The 24,744-nt window shown below is 38.4% G+C and overlaps 1 protein-coding gene across 1 annotated transcript; it reads right to left on the bottom strand.

The window, feature by feature from the left end:
- Positions 1-6,569: 6,569 nt before the first annotated feature.
- TMEM170B (transmembrane protein 170B) lies at positions 6,570-23,304 on the bottom strand (the record flags this gene model as incomplete). The annotated part of the gene is made up of 3 exons (XM_082310828.1): positions 6,570-7,037; positions 11,702-11,872; positions 23,208-23,304. 3 exons carry the CDS (start codon positions 23,302-23,304, stop codon positions 6,907-6,909), a joined length of 399 nt encoding a protein of 132 aa, XP_082166954.1. The 3' UTR covers positions 6,570-6,906.
- Between the last annotated feature and the right edge of the window lie 1,440 nt (positions 23,305-24,744).

Genomic DNA, 24,744 nt, shown 5'->3' with positions numbered 1-24,744 from the left:
ATGACTAATACACTCATGGTGAATTAGACTTCCTTAAAGACAGGGCACATGTGACAAAAGCAAGAATAAATAGCGTCTATATACCTCAGCAGGTCAACAAAAAATAAACTAAACTGGATAAAAACTTTTACATCAAGTTTACTCAGCATATTTTTCCCCAAACAGCATTCCATTGTGAGCTGGCTTAATCTGATGAACTAAATCAATCTGGTTTTCGTTTTTGCACCCAATTTGTTTTCTAAACTATGCATATCCAGTTGCATAAACAAATCCTTATTATAGCCACAAAAGCAGGTGCCTCAGTTTCTGTTGTAACTAGCCATTTACATATGTTTCATTTGCTCAGGCATTTTTTTTCCACATGCAAGAATTTAATTATCAGAAACAGAGGCCATATGTATTAATGTGTGAAAAATATGGATAAATGGAAGTTTCACCCACAAGACACTTTAGTCTTGTGTCAACATAGGTCCCATTGAGGCACTGGGGTGGGTTTGTTTTTTTTTCTATCTATAAAGCAGAAATAAGACTCTTGCAGGAACACATTACTACAGTCTAGAAGAAAGTGCATCACTTAAGTATTAATTTTAGCTTTATTTTGTGTACATTTGTACATTTCAATCAGCTTCACAAAATGTAAAACTTTTGTTATCAGAGTATTTCATACAGAGGTCGACGCACAGATTTATGATTACTTATTTATAAGCACATGCAACAAGCTATGGAAAGTTTATGAAAATATTTTAACAGAAACTTTTAATCAAATAAACAAGCATGAGAAATTGTGTTTGATTTGTAAATTCTGTATATAGCTACTATGAAACATTTCCTATTACAAAAAAAAAAGATAAAAACTACTTAAAGGCTCTTCAAATCTTACAATTGGACATGTGTTCCACTGTGCCTCCATTCTAAAGCATGGAAGTGGAAATTGTGCAGAAAAAAGTTTTACTTTAAATAATTGTCCAACTGTTATTGCTGCTTTTCAAAGAACCTGAAAGCATACAAAGAAAAGTGAGAACTAAACAAACAGCCAAATGGACATATTTAGATCATTACTGCAATTAAAATGCAGAAGTTAACTACAAAAGTTTCTCAAAATGTTGTGGGTTTTTTTCCATATGTACACAGACAACTGTACACAAATAGGGAAATAAAAAAGTTGCTTAAAAAATGAAAGAATAGTATACAGTATTTACAGCTTAAATGTCACCCACTAAAGTACTAATTTTTTTTAATTGCAGCTAAACCATTACATGAACATGCAGTACATCCACAACTCAAAATGAATACCTTTTTTGCAGTGTAATATAGTCCTGTACAAAGCAAAAATCAACAATATGTTAAATCACTCTTCTCCACCACTGTTCTTGCTATCTTTGAGCTTCATAACAATGCCTAGGGGTAGGTCACGATCCTCTAGCTTAGGTAACTTCATCAAATGAAAATATGAACATTTATTTCTAATACAAATTTGCAGAATGCGTTCTGTCCACACGACACTTTATGGAGAGATATTATGCAGCATTGTGTATGATCTATGGTTTAAGTCATGCTTGATGAAAAACAGCATTGGAGGGGTACAATTTTGTCAGTGGACTAATGGATACTTTTTGCCTTCTCTTTTAAAGATTTTCAAATTCCCTTTTTCTCCTGTCCTCTTTATTTGCTCAGCCAAATCCAAATGGTTATAATACTGATTGTATTTGTAAAGCTTATAGTACAACTGTTACAATTATCAATATAGATGTCAAATACTGTAGCCTTTTTCTAACTGTAAAATAGGTATCTCTCTCTCTAGTGGTTTCTGTAAGCATTTCTGAAGAATTATGTGCTATTCTATACCTTGCCACAGTCAAAAGTTTAGTTACATAAATACCTGATTATCCTCTAAACCCCAAAAATATTAATGACCTTCAACATTTCCTTCATCTGTATAGAAGTTAAACACATTTCAAACAAGTAAAAACCTCCAGCCAAGTAATTTTAAAAGGTTTTTGATTTTTAGCTCTGATCGTCTCAACATACCTTATATTGATGGATAATCTGGAAACAGATTTCACAATGGTGATAATAAATACCTGAATTAAACTTAAAAAGTTAGATCTCAAATCAAAAGGAATGCCATTTACATCAATCAAGTTATTTTATTGAAAATATCCCTTCAGTATTTACTTTGCCTTTGGGGTTTTTTTTCAATTCACATAAGAAGCACAAAAGGACATACTATCCATTCCCTTTAACAGCTGACAAATCTTACTAGTATTCATGCAGTAACTTCTTAAAGCATTCCATAACTACAAAAGGAGCAATTAGAAGTGGAAAAGGTGTAACCAAAAATTTTACTTCTAACCCAATACAAATTTTGAGCTGAGTCAAATTCACCTGTACACAATGAACACTTACTCCTCCTGAAGCAACAGCTGAGGATTTAAACAGTCCTTTCACCTTGAGCTTCTCCCAATCTAGAGGTTAAAAAAAAAAATAATTCAAAAGGTATTCTGCCAATATGCTGATGCAGTTGTATGTTAAATTCTGGTAACACTCAAATAAAGTCATGTTCTAGCATTTATGTATATGTAGCACTCCGTTATTATTCTCCAAATGAGAATTTCATATGATCTCAAATTGCTTGGAATTAGATTACATTGCAGTTGTCATCCTAACAACCAATCTCCATATTTTTCCCCTTAACAGAAACACACATATGATGAAAAAGCATATTTCCAGAAACTGAATGTAACTGAAAAAAATTCTCATGTTCACAATGGTTTTTCTAAGCCTTATTAGAGTCACCTAACCTTTTTTTTTTTTTTGGTCCACTTTGTTACACCTAGGAATACTATCACGTCTGAAGAAGAAAATTAATCACTTATGTGGAATTATACATGTGTGATGTTGAATCCCTACATACAAAACCATGCAGCTTAATATGCTCTGATACAATATTCAGCTTTAATGCAGGAAAGGCATTCTTGAAATACACTTAGTGCATTAAACGCATAAATTAAAACAGAAAATAACAATTAAATCAGTTCTTGCAGTTATTAGAGCTTAGATTCTATTACAGCTTCCACTCAAATAGCATTATATATGCCCCCCCCAACAGAATTCAAATAGAAATCGTAACCAAAATAAATATCAATGTGCAATATGTTGAAGAGGGAATAATATTTACTTTAGAGTAATAAAAACAGTGTACTTCAAAAATAGAAAGCTACATTACACAAAATCAGGACTACTCTTTGGTCCATGTTGAATGTTCAAAACTGGTTAAATTATCAGTTTCTTTTAAAGAAAACTGTCAACAGCAAACTTCAAATTATATCACTAGTCATGGTACACAGATTAGTTTCATAAACTCAGAATAACCCACAAAATTAAAGACAAAAATTATTTTGAAGACTTTTTTCCTGCAATACGGCTTTTTTTTTTTTTGAGTCAAAACAAAATTTTTTGATCATACCGATAAATTGGAAGTATGTGGAATGTTTGAATTTTTAAGAGCAGCAGCTTCTAGCAAAGCAGTAGAAGCTTCTTGACATTAAATAGTATATTCAGTATTCCCCCCTCCTCCAAAGATTAAATCGTGTTGATGTATTATTTGTTCTTTACTAGAAATTAGCCATTAAGAATGCACAGAATGTGCCTAGTGATACAATGCAGAGACAGGCAAAGCTATTTGAAGATAGCACTAAAAGATCCTGTGTGGACATCTGCACAACACTGTATTGTCCAAAGGGAACCAGAGTACCATCAGTGCCCTTCATACACAAGATATCTTTGTAGCCTAATAGCAAGGGGGGGGGGGGGAAGTATCTGAAGTAATTTTCTTTTTCTTGGACAAGTTATTTCAATTGTTAGTGTGTATAACTATAGAACACACCCAAACCCATCACTCGTACGTATATATACACACGCATAGATATATATATGCATACACTGCACTTTGACTGGAGCACCTTATGTTTAACAACACTGTTCCTAAGGACATGGAATGAAACTTCAAAGTTTCACAGACATAAGGCCACTTACTCAGACTTCCTTTCACTGCTGGAGTTATTATGCAGTAAGTTCATGCTATGATCAAAGAATATTTCCATAGACAAACTATTTGTCCTCATATATCCCTCACAAGAAATAGTTAAAAACAATTGTCTATCAAATACATAACCTTGTTAAGCCACTTAGGCTTTACATTATCTGCCTGTCCATTGTTGCCAGGCAATAATACCATATAAAGCAAAGACAACTAAGCACCTAACAATGTTTTAAAAGTGATTACAATGATCTATGCAATAAAAATTATTTGGAGGAAGGTAACTTAACATCTGCAAAGATGCCTCCTTGTCAAAGGAGGAAAGTTACAATGGCCACAATTTCATTGGCACTGCAATTAAAGAATGAAGTTCTTCAACAGGAGTTTTGTATATGCATTTCATAAGTTAGCTATAGCTAACTATAGCTATATAGTCTGCTATAGTTTAACTTAGTGAAAGACAGCAAGCCACTGATCAGTGGTAGCATAATAGCCTTGTATAATAAATAAGAATCGAGATGCTCAAGGAAATTTGGAAAGTGGGAAGAAGCAGCCATGAGACAATTACTGAATACAGTGCTTCATGAAATGGTTGATTTTGATCCAGACAAGCATTTCCAGGTTGTCAAACAGAAACATTTTACTGTCTGTTGAGTAAGACATTATATCAAGTAACCAAATTAATTAGAAATAGCAAAAATAGAACAAGAATGAAGACGTGGTGCTTAAGGACATGGTTTAGTGGTGGACTTGGAAGTGATAGGTTAATGGTTGGACTCGATGGTCTTTAGGGTCTTTTCCAACCTTAATGATTCTATGATTCTATATGGTAATTTTTTTTTTAATTATCTCCCCTAAAAATATATGTAACAAGGCACATTGAATACTAAAATAATTGAAGATATTTCTCCTAATTTGACTTAAATACCTGAAAACAGTTTTCTCATAATTTAAGAAAATGAAGTTTAAATCTCCTTTTACAGATGTAATAATTTAATTGTCTACTAAAGTGCAATGATTGTTATGCCAAAAAGTATCAGCAGAAAGTAAAAAACAGAAGATAAAAAACCCAAACCATGAAAAATAAATAAGTTTTTGAAGACATTAAAAAGAATGAGAATATATGTATTCAGCCACATTTTAAAGCAATTCAAAGCCAAAATATAACACTGAAAAGGTTTATAAACCTATATTTTACCTTGTTCCCTGCAAAGCCCATAACTTTGTACATTTTGCAAACAAGATTTAAATACTTTTAAAGAAAAAAAATAATATTAGCATCCTTAGCACTTTAAAAAAAAAGTTTCTGGAGTAAAATAAAGGCAGACAGGTTAATTCATTATAATATTTTGAAGCACTAAGCAACACGGCTGGATTTTAAGTTATATTTTAACCATATTATTTTATCTATGCAGTAGGTGCCAGTGGTTTCAACAGTCCTGAAAGTCTTTTTGACATCTTAACCACAAAACCTTTGAGCAATTTACTCTTCCTGTCAGCATTAAAAGGTGACTGCTGAAAAGCATTCAGTTGAGGAAAGATGTAAAAGATTCCTTATTCCTCACACAGAACTTGTGCCCTTTAAATTATGCATTTCATAAATAATTCCTAATTAGACTTAAAAATTCTATTCACTCCAAAACATTCACATTTAAGACATTTCACATGCACAACACTACTGTCCCTTTTAAACTAGAAAAGCACAAACTCTACTGAAAGCTAAGTATTTGAAAGTTCCATGTATCTTCATCTTTCCAAAGATACAGTGTTCAGAAACAAGGTAGTAAATACATTAGCGCTGCCCCACTTCCAACCTTTTGGAGTATAGTAACTATTTTATTAAACTCAACGTTTTTGTTCAGTAGAAAACCAGTATATCTTTTTTTTTTTTTATCCCTTTCCATTTTCCTCGTAGGTGTATTCTCTTAAAGTCTGTTATATTCGTGTGTTCTTTAAAGAATACATGTAGGGTTGAGAGTCCTATCAGTGCTTAAATAAATATAGGGAGCTTATTTGCAACAAGTAGCCTTTGAGGTTTTCAGAAGGGCTGGTAACCACGTGTATGTCTAAGACAAAATAATTTCAAGGAAAGCATCAATTTAAGATTTGTTTGTGCATACACAACAGATTGTACTTAGAAACCCTCATACAGTCTCCTTAAACTACTGATTTCTGACAAGCTAAAACGATGAAGAAATGACATGCTGAGCTTCAGAAAACTGCCATGAGCCATTCTACGCACAATGCTAATTACACCAGGGTTGCTAAAGCTGTGGTTCTTAAATCCCATCAATAACTCATCTACACTTCAGACCTAACGGTTGTTTTTAATGCTGAATAAGAATATTCAGCATTCAAAGAGGTTCTGCTAATACAAAAGTCAGTTATCTTGCTATTTTACCTGAATTCAAGTAGAATGTATGTTCACAGCATTCTTCTATAATTACAGTCTCAAAGCTTACCCAACCAACAGTTAAGAATTAAACTCCAAGTCTGGCACATGCAGCAATTTTCAGGAGCATCCCTTTATTTTATTATAACACTGTGAAGAAAAATGATCCCATCACCATGCATTAACCTGAACGGCAGCTATTCAAGGTGCTTTATCTCAACTTCGCACACATGGATTGCACCTTGCCTATGACTGAGGCACGTAAGGTGCAGTGCAGAAGTACAACAGTTCAGACGCTAGAGGACAGTCTGTTCATTTGACTGAACCTCTAGATTTGTAGTGCAGGTTCCACATAGCTTCCTTTCTCTTGCGCTAGAATTCAAGTCTGTAAGCTGATGAATCCGCTTTCAGGAAGCCTCTCCAGATCAAAGATTTCTTTACACTAGTTGATTTTTTTTCCCCTTTTACATAAGTCTCAAAGCGTTGCAAGAATTCTTGAAAATGAGATAATTAATGTCAGTACTGTCTGTCCAACACCAAAGACAAGAGCTTCTAAGGGAGCCATATTCTTTCCTGCTACTCTGTAAATTCCAGCTACTGCAGCACCTAAGAATCATAAGAAAAACAATGATCAAATCACAGAAATAAAGCCAAAGCTGAAGTCTGAAATATATGACAAATTGTTTACTGTGTCTATGCATCAGCTATTTATAGAACATTACCAAACACTGTATTACTTCATAGCATTATAGAATTATTAGTCTTGCTTGTGTTTTTCTAGTTGTTGTGAAAGTCCTTCAGGAATGATTTTCCCATCTGAACCAGATTAACTTTTCCAACATCAGTTTGATTTAAGAAAATTGAATCTTGCCATTTCCCTGTAGACATCTTCAAATCTTTTTTACATTTTTGCCTTCTGCTAATTTGAAAAGATCACAAAAAAATCGACTGAGCCCAAAGTGTGGTTTAATAGTGCATACAGAAGACAACAGTAAAACTGCTACTGTCTACAAAATAACTACACACTTACACATCTACCAGCTTCATCTAATATTTCAGTTGAATAACCTGGTCACATTGTGTCAGTTTTGACTTAAACTACTAAATTGTTAACAATTGTTTAGCAAATCAAGCAAAACATGAAAAAGATCAAAGTATTACATTGCTATCCAGGAATGTGTATGACAGGAAATTTCGAACCAATATGATTAGATTTTGAGCTATAACGCATTAGAAATTAAGAGGCCATTTTTCTTGTACAGATGTGTGCAAAATTCCATTTAAAGTGTAACATCAGATGTCCAGGATAAACCAGAAACAAAATACTGCACTGTAAACAAAGCCAGGTGCTACTACCTCCCTTCTACTGTCTTTCACACACTGAATTTATCACATGCATTTGAAGAACAAAAGTCACAGAGCAAATGGAGAGCTGTGATGTCTTGGAGCAAATACCTGAGAAAAAGATCAGTGAAAAAATAACATGCTAATGACAAATAACATTTGCTGCTCAAACAATTTCTGAGCCTTTTAAGGACACTAAAATGTTCATTCAAGAAAGAAATACAGGCTTGTATACAGCTGTGTCCATAGGTAAAATTTTACTCAATCCAACCTTCAAAAGTTCACCTGGAACAAAGCTTTTATTTAATACTTTCTGAACTACTATTTTCTCTAAAGTGCTTGCTTTCCTTGCCTAAAGAACAAACATTAAGTATATCATCCTTTATTTCAGAACGGATGAATTCTTCCTGAAGACCAAAACCCAAAACTTAATTATAGACCTTCAGTATGCATGGTCTCAGATGCTATCTAATCATAATTAAAAGCTTTCAGAGATCACAGAGGCTTTTTCAAGGCTCAAGTAAAACTGAAAAGCCACCACCATTTTTTTAAATAATAGGCAAGACTTAAAAAAACTTGGAATTTTCTTGTTTTTGCACGGTCACTAACAGGAACAGTCTGCTGAAGTGATCAAAAACTCATTAATGGCACGGAAATACATTAAGTCCCAACAGATTTTCTGAAAGTACAATCTATATCTGAATATAATCTGATATATTAAAAAAAGTAGCACCTCCTTTTTACTAAAAATTTTGGAAGAGTAGAACTCACTAATAATTGTGGCCATAACAGTATTTATAAACACTATTAATCAGACTGTTAGGTGAATAAGTTTTGGAGGGTTTTTTTGTTGGTGTTGTTTTTTTAAAAACGCATATTCTGTAAAGTATATTTTGTCAGAAATATCTCACCAGAAGGCTAGCCTTATGGTATTTCACTCAGCTACCTCGCATAAGCTTTTCCATTTGTTCCTTGGCTATCTGGTGTCAAAAACTGAAAGAGATCCCTTAGACTGAGTCCCGTACTGACACTGAAATTATTTTGGTGACTGAACTCTCAAAGTAAATTCAAATCAGCCAAACTGGGATACCAAAATTTGACGCATTAGTTTATCAATAACATTTTTGGCTTCTTGAGAAAACACTGAGATATTCTGGAAAATATCAGTAATAACATATAAATTTGTTAGTTTGATGATTATGTATTTTTACTCATCAAATAACAGTGTGCAATACAACCTGTAATGCATAACCCAGCACAATTGGTATAGAGCCAAAATATACTACAATAGGCTGCCAGTGAGGGAAATGAGAATATGTCACCAAAAAGGAGTGTGCTTGGAGAGAGGAGGAAGAACAGAGCCTTCTGGATGAAACACAGCTAAAATCCTTGCCTCAAACTGCCTGACATTTATCTGTTCTCAGTTTTGCATTAGGTTTCTTTTTTTTTTTGGACAGTATCCACTGCTATTTAGTAAATTTTTTTATACTTTTTTTTAATAACCATTAAGTTCTGTGATTTTTCAAAGCCTAGAAGCTGAGGGGTTTCCTTCTTTTCTATGTGCTAGTAAAAACATCCCAGAGTAAAATTAAAGCTGCATTATTTAATAATCTATACTGCATTAATTCACCTACACAAATGATGCAGAGGACTGGAAATACAAAATTGAAGTTAGTTTGCTATTTCAATTTCTTAAGCACTGGACCAGGCATATCCAAACAACTAAATACTTCAACTTGCATCCAGTTTGCAGCACAATAGCTCTCTAATATTTTATCACCATAATTTGTCTTCAGAAGCTCCGCACAGAATTTCTTTCAGTATGAAACAACTCAGTGCTGTCCAGAAACAAAAATATCTGAAAGTAAAAGTATTTGGCTAACCAAGTTGCAACGCTCTGCACAATACCTTTGGGAACAGCATAACAAGTCTACAGTCTAAGGAGAAATTCTCAGGTGAATTTGCACATAAACAGTACTGCTTACTTGTTAAATGTTTCGACCTGCAAAGCTGGATGCCAAAGATACAACTGTGTTGCTCCTCTTTTTATGCATAGATAAAAGTTGCAAAGTATTTTAACTTGAGAAACACTGAATCTGAACCTTCCCCACCACAGAACACCGTAGAAGTCTCTGCTTGGATATTCCAGCATCACATTTCCTATGTTCTGTTCTTCAGAAATGCTCATGCACAACTGACCTTGTAAGAGGGCCACTGCCATTTTAATCATAGGACAAAAATCAGCATAACATGTAATGTAAGGCACTCAGGTGGTTCCACCTTGCCTTAGCAAAAATAAAAGTAGAGTTATACTGAACTGTACTGTGTTAAATGATGGAAATTCTAGGCTGAGAAATATATAGCAATTAAAACAACCTTTTGAGGAAAGTCTTAACAAAACTTTTCATGAAATTTGCATTTTTATTTAACCTTGAAAACCAACAGGCAAGAAGGACTTTCAGTAGCAATAAGAATGAATCTGTCACGAATCATCCATGAATGCGTTCAAAGCTGAAGTGATACCACTATTATAATCTGGGCAGTACACAGAAAAATGGGAATGAAAACTGTAGGCAAGCCTTGCTGCCTTAGGACTATATGACAGTTGCTAGATTTACAGTTCCTTACCCTCAAAGGTCTTTCAAGTTAGACCATCTCGTCAACAACACTTAAGATCTTTGGGCAGAAACTACTGCTCAAGTTAACATAGGCCCCATTCAATCCATTGATTTTAATGTCAGGAACTCCTTACCAGCATTGTTTCAGAAAACGAAGCACAAGCTTCTTTCTTGCAAAAATACCATCCACTATTTCTTTCCCTCCCCAAACACCATGCTCCTATTTGCTTGGGAAAGCTACTGTAGTCTACTTACAAGTTAGATAAAAGTAGCTGGATATGATAAAGCCAAAGACTGAATAAAGTGTCCTACTGATTTTATGGCATGTATTTCTGTATTGACACAGATAACTGAATTTCCTAGGAAAGATGGAAAAACAGTATCTGATATCAATAGCTCTAGATGAAAACAGCTAAGCAGCATTTCCTCAAAATGGAACATATGTTCTTGGCAATATCACTTGTGTACTGTATTTGGTCAGATGTAACACTTCTGCACTTTACTACATAAAATACTCCTGCTTTCTGCAATGTTTTAATGATGAGCATAGGTTTTAACTACAGCTCTGTGAACCTTCCAGCATGCTGCTTTAACAGAAAAATGGTTAGCATCTTATTATGGATACAATGTCAAGAAATAAAACGTGTCTAAAAATGTATCTTGAGTGGTAGGCATTAGACTAACACCATATGAAACTCTGCAACAGATGCCCTTGTCAAAAAGCATTTTACGTAGAACAGCACACCTTAATTTTTTTTTGGGGGGGGGGGGGGAAGGGTCTAATGGCCTTCTTCCCTCTTTCCTCCCTGCCCCAAATAAACGACAAAGTAACATTATGGCCAAGCCAAGACTGGAAAGTTCTTTCAAACTCATGAGCCAAGTGTAACTTCTCTAAACAAACAAACAAATTTTCTTAGCTGTAAATCACTACCTACATTGCACCCTTATTTCTTTTGAGGTAATCTTGATCAGAAACTTTTGACAAAAATATCTGCAACAAGTATGGTAGGTAAGGACTGCTCTTCCTGATCCCAAAAAGATATTACCTGCTGAGCATACACCTTTTGAATAGCTTGGCACCCAATGTTTCTAAAATGAAAGAGCAGGATGATTTCTGCACTCCTGACAACTTATAGTAGTTTTATCTTTACATAATAGAAGAGCAACTCAGCTATCATTATCATTAGGATAGCTATATAACTTAGGCAAAATCCTTAATAAACAATTAACAAATCACTAAGAAAACATTTTTCTTTTTAGAAGTTAGATGTAAAATAAGAAAGAAAAAAAGCAAAAAGACAGACTTACTGGTTATCATTGCTCCCGTTATAGAACCCAGAAATCCAATGCTGACCACAATGACAGAGATCAGCCTCCCCTGCCTATGCCTCTGCAGCATCACAAACATTAATACTCCCACAGCACCATGGACAAAGAGAGAGGAGAAGAGAGCCCAGAGGAAAACCCAGTACCACATCTCTGAAAGAAAGCAGTCAAATAAAGGGTTAATATTTCTGAGACAAGAACTTTATAAGTAAGAAACTTTAAAACATTGCATACAATCAACAGTAAGAGTAAAGCAATCCTGATTTCCACCTTAAAAGGAATCAATGTGACAACATCAGCATATGCTCAAGACATTTTCCCCCTTTTAGCAGTCTGTCATAAAGGAATAACTATTATGACCAAAAAATCATAAAGACTATTCTTGCACAATTCTTAATTCAGATGTATTACTACAAGAAGTCCATCATTTTTAATGGTTTCTTTAAACAACATTAATTGCAATTTCTTACTAGGTATTGTAACTACTCCTGCAGAATGAAATATTCTCTGAAACAAAGACTGAACAGGGAAAAGTCAAGAATTGTTTTGGAGTTTTTTTTGTTTGGTTGGTTGGGGTTTTTTGTTTTTGTTTTTTACAAGAGGAGACAGCATCAGGTAACATCAAATGGGAAAACTGAGATTAAAGACTTCAGTTGATCTACCCAGGGGCTGTAATAGAGTGTTCCATCGAATTAGCTTCAAAGGCACAAATAAACACTCTCAATTTTAACATGAAATTTTAACACATCTAACTCCTTGCTTCTAATTGCTTAGCATAGAACTTCACAGAGACAGATAGTCACTATTACTTAAATTACTAAGCAAGGACAAGAGATCATGAGAATCTGTGGAATACAAACATTTCTCTGAAGAATGACAGACATGATCATTAACTTCAAAGAAAAGGGTGGGAACCATGAGTGAAGCTACATAAGAATTAAAGAACTTTTCTCACTTGGTGGTAATTTTCTAAAAAGATTTACTATAACTGAAAAGGGTCAGGAAATGCAACAAAAGGGATTTTTTTTTTTTTTTAATCAACTATGGTAGGTATGTATCATCACAGAATTCAGCAAATTGGGGCATATTTTCTTGATTGACATAATCCCATGAAACTGTCATTAACTCAGTTTTTTGCTGCAGTTCCCCCTCACAAAAATAATACAGCTTCCTTACAACAGCAGGATACTTATTGTTTTTGAGGTGAGCCTGTATTATTGCAGCTTGACACATCAGTCATTTGAGCAGAAATATGACCCAATTAGCTAACTTAAAAAATACTTAACAGCTCTAACAAAACATACTGTGAAAGGATGCTGAGAAAGAATGGTTGCTACACAACAACAGTCCTTTGAGTCCAATGTCAATATTGCACGTATATCCATAGCACAAATACAGAGTTTAAGCTTTTTCATTTAGCTGTACCTTGAGAGTAGACTCAACCCTTCCCCTTTCACACAGGCTTAAAAGGCAAAACTGTGATAGGACTTACAGCTCCTCTAAATTATGGTGACTGATAGGCTCTTTTAAGAGAGCAGCAAGGAAGGTGGGTGGTAAATCTACATTCAATTAATACTTCAGCTGTAGTTAAAGATGTAACTTTTCTTTCTGAGTGCTTGGATATGCACACATATGTTGAGGGTGGCTCCAAGCAGCAATTCTCAGGTCTTCCATCCCTTCACCCCTGGCCCCAAGCTGGGTCTCAAAAATCTTTGCAAAAGGATAATGACCACAGTACTGTTCCACTAAATATCTCATCGTTCTCAGGAGCTACAGTGACTGAACAGTGGCAACAGTGCCAAGTAGTCACTCTACAAATACCTGACAAAGCCCCTCACCAACATTAAGACCGAGTGATTGCTGATCTAATCTGCCATGGTCATGGATAGTTTGGGAGGGGAACCTCTCCTGCAGTCCTAACAGGCCTTGTCTGTTACTAGCACAGCTTGGGTGTTCCCATCGTTTTTTTTTTTCTAGTGGAAGCAAATAAGCAAGGAGATTAGCCAAAGGATCTGTCAATACAGAACACAGCAGCCCTGTTAGACCATAGGCAAATAAGCCTCAGGAGATGGGAAAAAAGTTTACTTTACTTTCCTGCAAACGTAAATCACATACAAATTCAGGCAGGAAAACCCTGTCAGGAATTTCACTTTTCTAGCATACATTAGAACAGCTACAGGGAAGACCCTTTCATTGAAAGATGTCACAAAACCAGATCCCTAACAGCTCAAAACAGTACTCTATCAAAATGATAACAACCAAGCTCCTGTCCCATGGGGCATCATTTCCTTGAACACCAAGTAGACTGTTAGCAGGTACTTAATAAATTTTAGAGATATGGACTGAGCAGACTATAGCTCAGCAATAGCCTCAACAGGTGCTCAAGTCTAAATTGCTTTGGCAACACTGGCAGTGAAAAAATACAAGGTCTATGTTCCACTTTACCATATGAATAACCACAAAGAACAAAAGCTAGAGAAAAGAACTCTAATATGGGAATTAAGAATGTATCTAGGAGGCAAGAGCAAGCACGTCCTTGCTTGCAGGTGTTGATCTCTGAAGACCTTCAGTCATATAAGATAAGATGTGCAGATCTTAGTTCTTCCACTTTAGTTCTCCGCAGTAACATGGTTGAGCCCGTCTCCTAGATTATTCAGAGAAGCATGAAACTAAACTGCTGGCAGGTGAATGTGATGCTGAAGGCACCATTTCAAAAGGTAACTTGTTCTTACACAGAAGAGGATGTTTTGCTTTGTTTACCAGTAAATACTGTAGCAGAGATACTACTTATTTTCTGGACACAGCATCCTTTCCTGCAATTAAGTCTGTCACACAACTTTCATACCACTCAGATTATACTCATATGTAAAATATTCAGTAAAAGAGAGGCCTGGATCATCAGGACAGAGTGCTGACAATGTTCCTGACCCAAACTTTCATTTCTCTTGACTAAGATAGATATAAGAGATGAAACATCAACTACTAAGAAAAAGCGAGGGCTCTTTACTAGATTAAAGATAACCTGATACACCAGTGAGAGACTCTGAGAATACATATTTCAAATCTGCAGTTGAAGAAAACGCTTGGTTCTTATGTCAGGTTACATGGCAACTGCAAACTTCTAAGATAGCCAAACACTCCTTAACAACGCCAATGGTGTATTGATCAGTATTATCCCATCCGTTCTTCCACAGTCTAAAAACAAATTTCTGGAAGGTGTGCTGTTGTGGATACTGAATTCAAGCTGGTATCAAATGATTTCATAAGACTGCATCAGAATGAGACAAGCTCGTCCCCATTTAATATGAAGTCCAAGAACAGAAGACTCAGTTATTTCAGCTGAGAGGGGACCTGCAATTATGGTAGCCTATTCAACCGCCAGTTATTCTGAAGTGAACAGCCAATACGTAGGTATGCTATGGGGAGGTGAAGCAAAGCTCTTGATATTGTCTCTCTGAAAATGTATCTGAGGGACAGTCCCAAGACACTGAAAGCTGCACTTTCAGTCATTCTCTCCTAAAATGCCATTGCAGCTGAAAGGCTTGAAACTGGACCAAGAAAGTCTGTTGGAATCTGACTCCGTTAGACAACGTCATTCCCTGTAATTTCCACAGAGTTTACTAGGCACTGCATCACCTTTTAGGAAATCAGTGTTTGTGGTCATTGTTGACCCTCACCAGGTAGAAAAGGCAGTTGATTTCCAGTCTTAGGAAGACTTATTAGGATAATTGTATTTTTAGAAGAAAAGGAAAGATTATGGGAAGGCTAACTACTCCCCTGTAACTAAGAAACCAAAAATATTTACAAACCCTTACACAACAAAATAGCTGCATAGTGAGCAACTATCTTGGATCTTGTTTACATTCCAAATAAGGCTCAAGGAAAATTAGCATCACCCCTCACTTTATATTTAGGGCAGGAGACAGGAGAACAGAACCAGAACCAAATGTCCTGTTGGATAAAGGAATATAAACTTGAGTTCTTTGGTATACACTTTCTTCTCCCACTGTTTAAAAAGTACCATGCACATTGAATGCATTCAAAAGGAAATTAGAAATCATCCAGAAATATTCCTTGTTCCACACAAATAGCTGCAGCATTTAAAGAAACCTGTTATAAACCATCACTTCACAGAGGCCTAGGTTTCCAAGTCAATAGCATTGTAAAGTCAGTGACACAAGAAATACAGGTAGTGTTATACATACCTGCAATAACCCAGCACTGTCTTCTTATAAATTATTCATAATAGCTTATAATTTTGCCAAACTGACTGTAGATGCTAAAACTTGTAGGTGTTCACTTCAGAACAGTTGGAGGGGAGGGAGGGAGGGAACACATTCATGTCCAGTTGAAGATAAGAGGCAGGACAAAAGGCTTGTTTATTTGGGAAGGAGACAGAAGAGGGAAGTGACAGGTGTGAACAGAAGGGTGAGGGACACAGGCCTGTGACACTCTGATCTGCACAAGGCAGGCAGCAGGGTGAGGTACACAGCAAGCAGTTGAAGGCTGGTTAACTGTATCTACCCTGTAAGTAGGCAAATTACTTAAGATCATCTTCTATTTGGAGTTGGTTTTTATTTGGGTAACTCCATCAAGTACATATGCTCTTAATTATCCACTCTCCACCAACTTACATATCTAAATTTGTTAAATGAAAGCAGCTGAAAAGCTTTATTTACCAAGTTACTAGACAAAGTTATGAGCAGAGACACTAAAGGATTTTTGTTTTGTCCTCCCCCTCCCCTCACATGCATTCTTGCTAAAGATTCCCACCTGCAGCAACAAGAACTAGATTTTAAAAGGGAAGGAAGAGAAAAAGTCTCCCTGAACAGGAAACAAAGTACAGTTCTGCCACTTCATCTTGTGGTTGGAACTATTCTAGCATCTCCCCTCAGTACCAAGATACCTCTAATTTCCTAGAGATTCATTATTTGGTTTTTAGGTTTGTTAGTTTTTTGGGGTTTTTTTTTTTTGGTTTTTTTTTGTTTGTTTGTTTTTTGACCAGTTGATATTAGCAGGGAATAGGCAATAATTTATATTGTTGCATCCTGATACAAAGTAAACAAAAAGGAATAATTGCACTACTCAACAAATATTCTGGGATGATAGCTTACCTAATTGTCCTATGACAGTAGCATTTTAAAATCTCATATTGAAGAAAATGAGAACTTGATCACACAAAGCTTTTTAATTGTTGATTTAGATCATATTTTTCTCTTGCAAAGTTGGCTTTTCTAGGGAAGAACTTGATGAAACACAGCAACATACTTCCCATAAAACTTACACAGCATACAAAATTGGAGACATTTATAGTAATAATTTATGAACCTTTCATCACAGTTGTCTTTGTCCTGTTAAAGTAACTAACTGTTAAAAAAAATGAAAGATCTGTAATTCAGGTAATCGTATCAATTGACTATTTCACATAACTGTTTCCTGTTCTTCAGCTACAGACATTTAATACGGGACTGCATATTTATTAGCAATTCTTCCAAACACACAAATTTCTTTAGATTTCTGAATAGGCATTGTCCACTTTGTTAAATCACCACCTCACTTCATTAAAACACCACCTCAGTCCTAGAAGCTGAAACAGGACAAATTTCTTTTGAGCACTTTCCATAGGAAAGGCAGGAAGAGTCATCCTTTCTTATCCTCCTTTATTCATCCTTTTTGTGCCTGATAGTTCAACACATTCACTTATTTACTTCTGCTCATTAATTAGGCCAGTGATGAAGCCAACTGAGTAAGCTGTTTAACATGGATGGACAGGGTAAGGAGGACAGCCAACCTTTTACACAAACTGGAAGAGGCTTCAAGCCCCAGAAAGCTAGACAACAACTTAGTCATTCTTATCCTGACAGGTTGAGGGCAAATAATTTAATACACAGGAATTTCTGAGTAGAATAGTTCAAGGTTCACTAAAATTCAGTATCATCTAACTCCAGAATCATGGTGAGAGATGATCCTCAGGAAAAGAGTGTGCTAGAGTAACAATGAAGGAAGCAATGAATGAGTTGAGGCTAACACTGAGAGATGCCATTGGAAAACAGAGAAAAAGAACGCGGATCTCTGGACACAAACTGTTAAGACTTTGCTTGTTCAAAAACAACCAAGTAGTTGAAAGATTTGCAATACCTATAAGGAGGAGGAAGGGAGACTGAAGTGTCTTAAGAACATGCTGGTACAAAACCTATTTATGTCCTATATACTGATTCATACTTTATGAGGTATAAACTTACCTACATGATCATCGTTGCTACCTAGATAAAAAAGCATGCTGCCAAAAAAACTCAGTCTTTGTGTAGCTATGCTAATTAGCTTGCTCTTTTGATGATGAGCTGCACATATGGAGTACTTTACTGGTATGGTAATAATGATTTAGTTTTATCTGACAGAGAGCTCCAAATACTAACCTAGCCTCAGTTTGTTTAGTAATGTCCTCATAGGACTACCCTAAGAGCCAAGAATAGAGTAAAACTTTAGAACCGCCCCCAGATTCCTTTGCTTGACCCTAAGAAAGTTGCAGTTTACTTTCAGTGTATCCAAATTATTTTCAGTAGCCAAAACACAACTTCTTTGTATCAAAACTCCACAGCTGCCAAAGGAATGCACCTACAGGGAATTAGGAAAGATCCAGTACTTGCTAGCTTAAAAGCACAGTGACATCCAATCTATTGCACAGAAGCCACAGCTTTTCCAGTAAGGACAACTGAGATGCATTTCCAGGTTTATTTAAAATTCTTAGCACTTAATCACTATCTTAAATCTTTTCTTCAGTTTATGTTCCTTTCCACTGGTTTTATTTGGGTGGGGATTTTTTTTCCTACCAGAAAAACTGCAAGGCTCAAATAACTGGTAATTCACGCCACATCACTCCAGTTTGAGAGTATTTCTTTGTTAATTCAGGTATTTACACATACCATAGATACATATCATACATACACTATTCTTATATACTATATACACACATTATACATATCATTGGTGCAGGCATACACAACCTTAAAGATTAGACTTTGAGATTAGAAAAAGTTTTTAAAGCATGCTAAGCTTAGAATAACATTCGTATCACTTCCAACTTCGCAAAACTTGAAGTTGTACTCCATCAACAGCTTTATCTTGGGCAAATAAAAAAATGCAAAGTCAATGCACAAAGTATATAAATGCTAACATTTTCAAATATTATCTATATATATATGAACATGCTGTCCTACTGCCACTCAGCTTCAGTAAACATGGAGTACCTCCTTAGTCCTTCATCTTCAGCAGTTTTCTTTTCCACTAGTCCTTAGCTTGTATTGCGAGATGAATAATGATTGCCTATAACATTTCACAAATCAAGACTGATTACTCCAAAAGAAAGTCTCTCTCTTGAGATTCTAATCTATGTACCCAGCTATCACTATTAGCTACAGAGTTAAGTCAAGCAATAAGTATCTGTGCTGTGAATACAAAGATACAAATTTAAGTCAACAAGGTAGCGTGTGTTGAAATTTAAATGAAGAAACTGTATAATGTTATATTCCTGTAGATTTATAAACTTAGAACACTCAGATTAAGAAATACCGGTATATTATACCTGCAAATATAACTCAGCTCTTTACATGTTACAGTACTTTCTTCACCACTGGGTCTTTCCTTAATTGTGTTAACTGGTATTCTCGAAGTTATCAGGACTATAAAGTTGAATTGTTGTTTGGAGATGTATTTTCACTGCATTAAGTGGATGAGAAGCACTTGCTGAAGAGCATTTAAATCATAAATTACAGACCAGTCCTCTCAAGTTACAGGCCAGGGGACAAAGATATAATCCAGACAATCAGGGACTTATGATTACAGGATGAAGCTTAGGAAAAAATATAACAGACAAGGAGCATCTTCTATGCGACACCCATAATCTCTTATAAATCTTCACTTTCAACAAATTCAGGTGTTATTACTGTCCAGCACTTTAAAATTATAGACTTTTATTTCAAACTGTATAAAAATAATTGTGGAGTCTTGAGCTCATCACTTAGGACACTGGGGGTGTCGGGAGAAGGAAGATGACTGACTTTAGAAGTCATACAGTACAACACAAGTTTGTGTGGTTTTTTTTGTTTGTTTGTTTTTGTTTTTTGTTTTTTGGTTTTTTTTTAAGTTCCTCTGCATGCAGTGGCACAGGGAAGACAACATCCTCCCCCTGCCTCCTCAGTGAGTAATATAAAACCCATTCAGACCAGAAGCTTATACCTTTTGAACATGCAATAACTTGGACCAGAGGCTTAGATCTTTCGAATATGCAATAACTAGACATAAAAAACAAACAAACAAAAACACCAAAAAACATTTACATTGCTTACAGGAAGAGTAGAAATATTACTAAGTTCTTTACTGTGGAGGTAGCCTTTAAACACAAATATTTATTTTAATGAACACTCAAACTGGGATTTTTTTTCAGTTCAGATTCAGCTATTATCTGCCTTGTTCTAGTAAAGCCTGATCTACCACTAACTCTAAAAGACAACCAGTCCCTATAAAGGGGCTGTTCTTGGAATTTGCTGGAGGAGGCAAAAGCCTCCTCTCTCATGGTTACTAGACCCTTACCTCCACCATTTACAGCAACGCTCCTCTTCCTCCCAAGCGAGGGCAGAAAGATATGAAGCAAAGTACATCACACTGGTGGGCCAAGGTTCAGCTACAAAGTGCAGTGCTTGCAGCTTTGGCTGTCACAGGGTGTGATGTGTATGTGGCAGGAATGAAATTGTGGTCTCCTGGGTATTTGGGGCCATATATGAAAGATGTGATTTTTTTTTTTTTTTTTTTAATTGAACCTGAATCAGATATATGGTATAAAAATAATGGTTCAGCTTCTCAAAAGGGTGAAAAAAACGCCCAAATTAAACCATTAGAGTTTGAAGCACTTCCTGGTTTAGGCTGGAGTTCATATCACGTCCTTGTTAAGAGTTTTGGAAAACTAATATTTTTTTAAGAAGGACACGAGTTTGCTGATAAAACTTTACAACTTTGTGCAAACATAATCAACATTGTTTATCTAAAGAAGATAAGTTTTCACTTGTGCAACTTAAAAGTCAAGTCCAGACCACAACTTCAAGTCCAAAAAATAAACACAAAGCAGTCTTAAAGAATATTCATAGAATACTGTATATTTATGAATTTCTTTTCCCAGTACTCTGAAGAAGTTTCTCCTTATACTTAACAGAGATGCAAAAGGGAATTAATTAAGTAGTCAAGCAAGATAAACTCATCCACACACCTATTTTCTTAGCATGGAAAAAGCAGAACTTCTGATTTTGAACAAAGTTTACTTCTACATTTGGTAAGTATTTTAGGAAGGGTTTATGTAAGTTTAAGAACAGCTATTCATTAATGTCAGTTATTATATTAAAAAAAAAATCTCCTAAAATATAATCACTAACGGTGTACCTCATATAGAAGATTTTAAATCCAGTGAAAGTTATTAACTGTCTACAGTCCCTGAGAACATTCAGCACAACAGGTTATGGCTGTAAGGACAACCTGCATTTAAGCACCAATTCAGAAACTGTAGTGCAACTACAACTGACGCTGACATTCTCCAACAATACTATGACAGATAATTATTTTTCATATTCTTTAAATTAAAAAGAAAAAGCATTCCACATTAAAAATACCTTGTGCAACCCCTCGTTATATTGCAAAAGCACTGAGAAACAAACTGTTTTGCTTACTTAACACTCAGCACTGAATTTCATAGAAACGCCTATATTGCATAATGGTCTAATAAGAAAAACTTTATAGAGAATGTCTGGCACAAAGAAAAGTTAAATCCGTTGTTAACTTCTTACTTTAAGAGTATAAAAATACAATTTGTAATAAGTATGCCAAAATAACTGTTCAGAAAATGAGTTGTATTAGTGTGTCACCACACTAATACCGGAAAACTTAGTCATCAGAAACACATCTTAAGAAGTTCACAGACCAAATAAAAAAAAAAATCTCTATAACATTTTTATTACATCAAAAAGTATCCTGGAAGTTAAAAGAACAAGAAAGATACTAAAGCCTAAGATGATCACTTTCTGTTTGCTACAGCTTCAACTTCAGCTACACCTCTGTTTTCATCATACTTCTTCCACCTTGGATAGATTTAAGAAAATAAAAAAAAAAAAAAATCTATCAATCATTAATATAGAGGGGGGAAAAAAGATGGCATAAGACTCTTTCATAAACATTAGAATATTTTCATAAATATAAGAAACATCTTTACTCGACATTTCCCACTGATCTGTCACCACTTAATATACCCCTATACAAAGCAGAGAGAATTTACTCAGTAACATCTCTGCTATTGACACCAAATCCCTCCTTATTCAGAGCTGGAAACTTATGCTTTTCTTTACACCTGGACAGAATAGGAAATCAGAAGATAACGCCTCTCCACTATATGCCTTGGGTCTTACACTAGTCCGCATTTTTCAGCGTGAGACTGAGCAGAAAAAAAGCCAGTTCTTGCCAAAGCCAGCTAAAGCTCCCCTCTCCTAACAGAGAAGGAAGGCCTGACTTTCGGTTCACAGAACTTTTTCAGAACAGCTCAGTCTTTAAGAATCCCTGATGCTTAAGATTATGTCTGTTTGTCAGCAAACACCTGCCACCCCATTGACTCCTATAGCTCTCATTGTCCAGAGGCATACTGGGAGTAGGTGGAGAAGAAAGTCCCTGCTTCTCACATTCATTTCTCTGTGGTTTTTTTTGTTGTTGTTGTTGGTTTTTATAGCTTTCTGTCAAATGCCAATGAGCATATATCCACAAAAAAAAAAAAAAACCAAACCAAAAAACACAAACCACCACACACTCCCCCAAACATACTCCAGCCTTCCATACATATTTATACATTCACACACACTTTCTACAACCCTTTACTCACACACACATACCCATCAACTCGCTCATATATGCAATACCCTATACCATTAGCCTTTTATTATACACATACATACAAAACCGAGCGAACACATTCACATCATCAGCTCCTTTACTCCTGCAGCCGTACCGGATCCCAGGTGCACACACCAGCCCTCCCAACACCTAACACACAGACAGATCCCGCTCGTTTCCCTGGACGCACCAACCCCGCACCCAAACCTGGATGCACACGCATTGTCTGCGTGCTCACAGAACAGACACGTATACAGACACACTCGGGAGCACCGACACCAGCCCTCCCCGGGTGTCACAGCCAGGGAGGCCCCCGTCCCCAGCCCCACGCCCTCCATTGTGTGCCACGGGGCTCGCTCTCCCCTCCCGGCGCGGCGCCCCCCGGCTCCCACGCCGCCGGCGCTACCTGCCCACCGACACGCCGGGGCGCACACCCCAGCCCGCACAACTCTCCCCGCCGCGGCCCGCAGCTCGGCCCGCCGCCCCCACCGCGTGTGGCGGAGCCGGCCCACCCGCCCCCGCCCCGCGTGCCCACGCCCCGCCGCCTGCCCGGCCGCCGCCCAGTTACCGGTGAGGTTGCGGAGGACGGTGCCGTGCGCCCACAGACTCAGCACTTGCTGCACCGACAGGTTGATCATGGAGTTGTCTCCCGCTTCCACCTTCATCGCGGCGGGTGGTCCGGCGGCCTCTCCGCCGCCGCTCCTCAGCCGGTGGGGACGGGCGGCAGCGACGGCCTGACGGCTGGGAGGCCGGACGCCTCTCGCCGCCGGACCGCGGGGCGGGAGGGCTGCGGCGGCGAGGAGCGAGAGGACGGGGAGGCGGCGAAGGGACCTCCGCGCCGCGGGGGAGACATCGAGGACGGAGGGGAGGGAGATGGCGGCCGGGGGCGGGAGGGGGGGAAGCCGGGCGATCGGTCCGGCCACTGGCGCGTCCCCGCGGCTCAGGGGCAGGGCAGGGCGGCCCCGAGGCGCGAGCCGGTGGCGGGGGACGACGACAAGGCCCGCGCGGACCCCGCCGCCGCCGCCTCCTTCTCCATCAGTAACGGTCGCCGCCGCCTCGCCAACAGCATCGCCGCCCCGCTCCCCGGCATCACCTGGAGCGGGGCGGGGCGGGGCGGCCGCGAGACTCCCGCCCTCAGGCGGGCAGCTCCATGCTGCGGGGGGGGGGGGGGGGCGGGGGAAGGAGCCGCGCGCGTACGAAGGCGGCGCGTGCCGCCCGCGGCCCCCGGCGCGAGACGCCAGCTGCTGCCCGGAGGGGGGGGCGGGGGGTGTGTGTGGGTCCGGCCCCGCGCAGACGCAGTGCGAGGAGCGCGAGGGCGTGGGCGCCGCGGCTCCCCGGGGCGCGTGGAAGGGGCAGGGCGCCCGCGGCCCTTCGGCAGCGCGCGAGCTGCGCGCCGCTCCCTGATTGGCCCTCGCCATAGGGACGGGCTCACCCCACGTGCCCGTGGCACCGCCCCCAGGCGGCTCGCGCCGTTCCCGCCGTTGCGCGGCCGCCCGCGGGCCGCTCACCTGGCGGGCGGCAGCCGCCCGCAGCCGGGGCGCCGTGGCCGACGTTGGTACCGGGGGCAGAAACGGCCGCGGCTTTCCCACGCAGCGTTAAAACACAACGCTCCCGAGAGCGCGGGCGTTAGCACGGCGGGGCCTGAGGCTCCCCGGCCGCCCCCCGCTCGCCGCTGAGGTGAAGAGGCGGCGAGCCGAGGAGACGGCGGCGAGCGATGGGCGCTGTGGGGCCGGGGCAGGGCAGGGCAGGCACGTTATGTGCACAAGGTGGATTTTGCTCGGGAAGGCCGGAGCTGCCGGAGCTCAGGTGGCAGAAGGGTGTGCGGCGGGGGAGCGCTCATCCTGAGGCAACGTCCCGGCAATGCTGCGTAACGTCCCTGTCCGTTCCTTTGAACCCAAGAGCTCCGCAGCCAGTGCTATTGCAGAGTAAAGCCCTCAAAAGTTAGAAACCACGGAAAAGCTTGAGCAAATCTTAATTCTGTAACCATACTTCAGTCCCGAGTTCCTTTGCTTTACCTATATATAATAAAAAAATGCAGTCTTTAAGCCGAACGCCGCCTCTTTCAAAGCACAAGATGCGCGGTGCTTACTGAATTAAAAGCCAGC

The sequence above is a fragment of the Platalea leucorodia genome, assembly GCF_965183815.1.
Source record: "Platalea leucorodia genome assembly, chromosome: 1".
Classification (NCBI taxonomy): domain Eukaryota; kingdom Metazoa; phylum Chordata; class Aves; order Pelecaniformes; family Threskiornithidae; genus Platalea; species Platalea leucorodia.
Note: the sequence above shows the minus strand (reverse complement) of the source record. Positions and strands in the feature narration are given on the sequence as shown.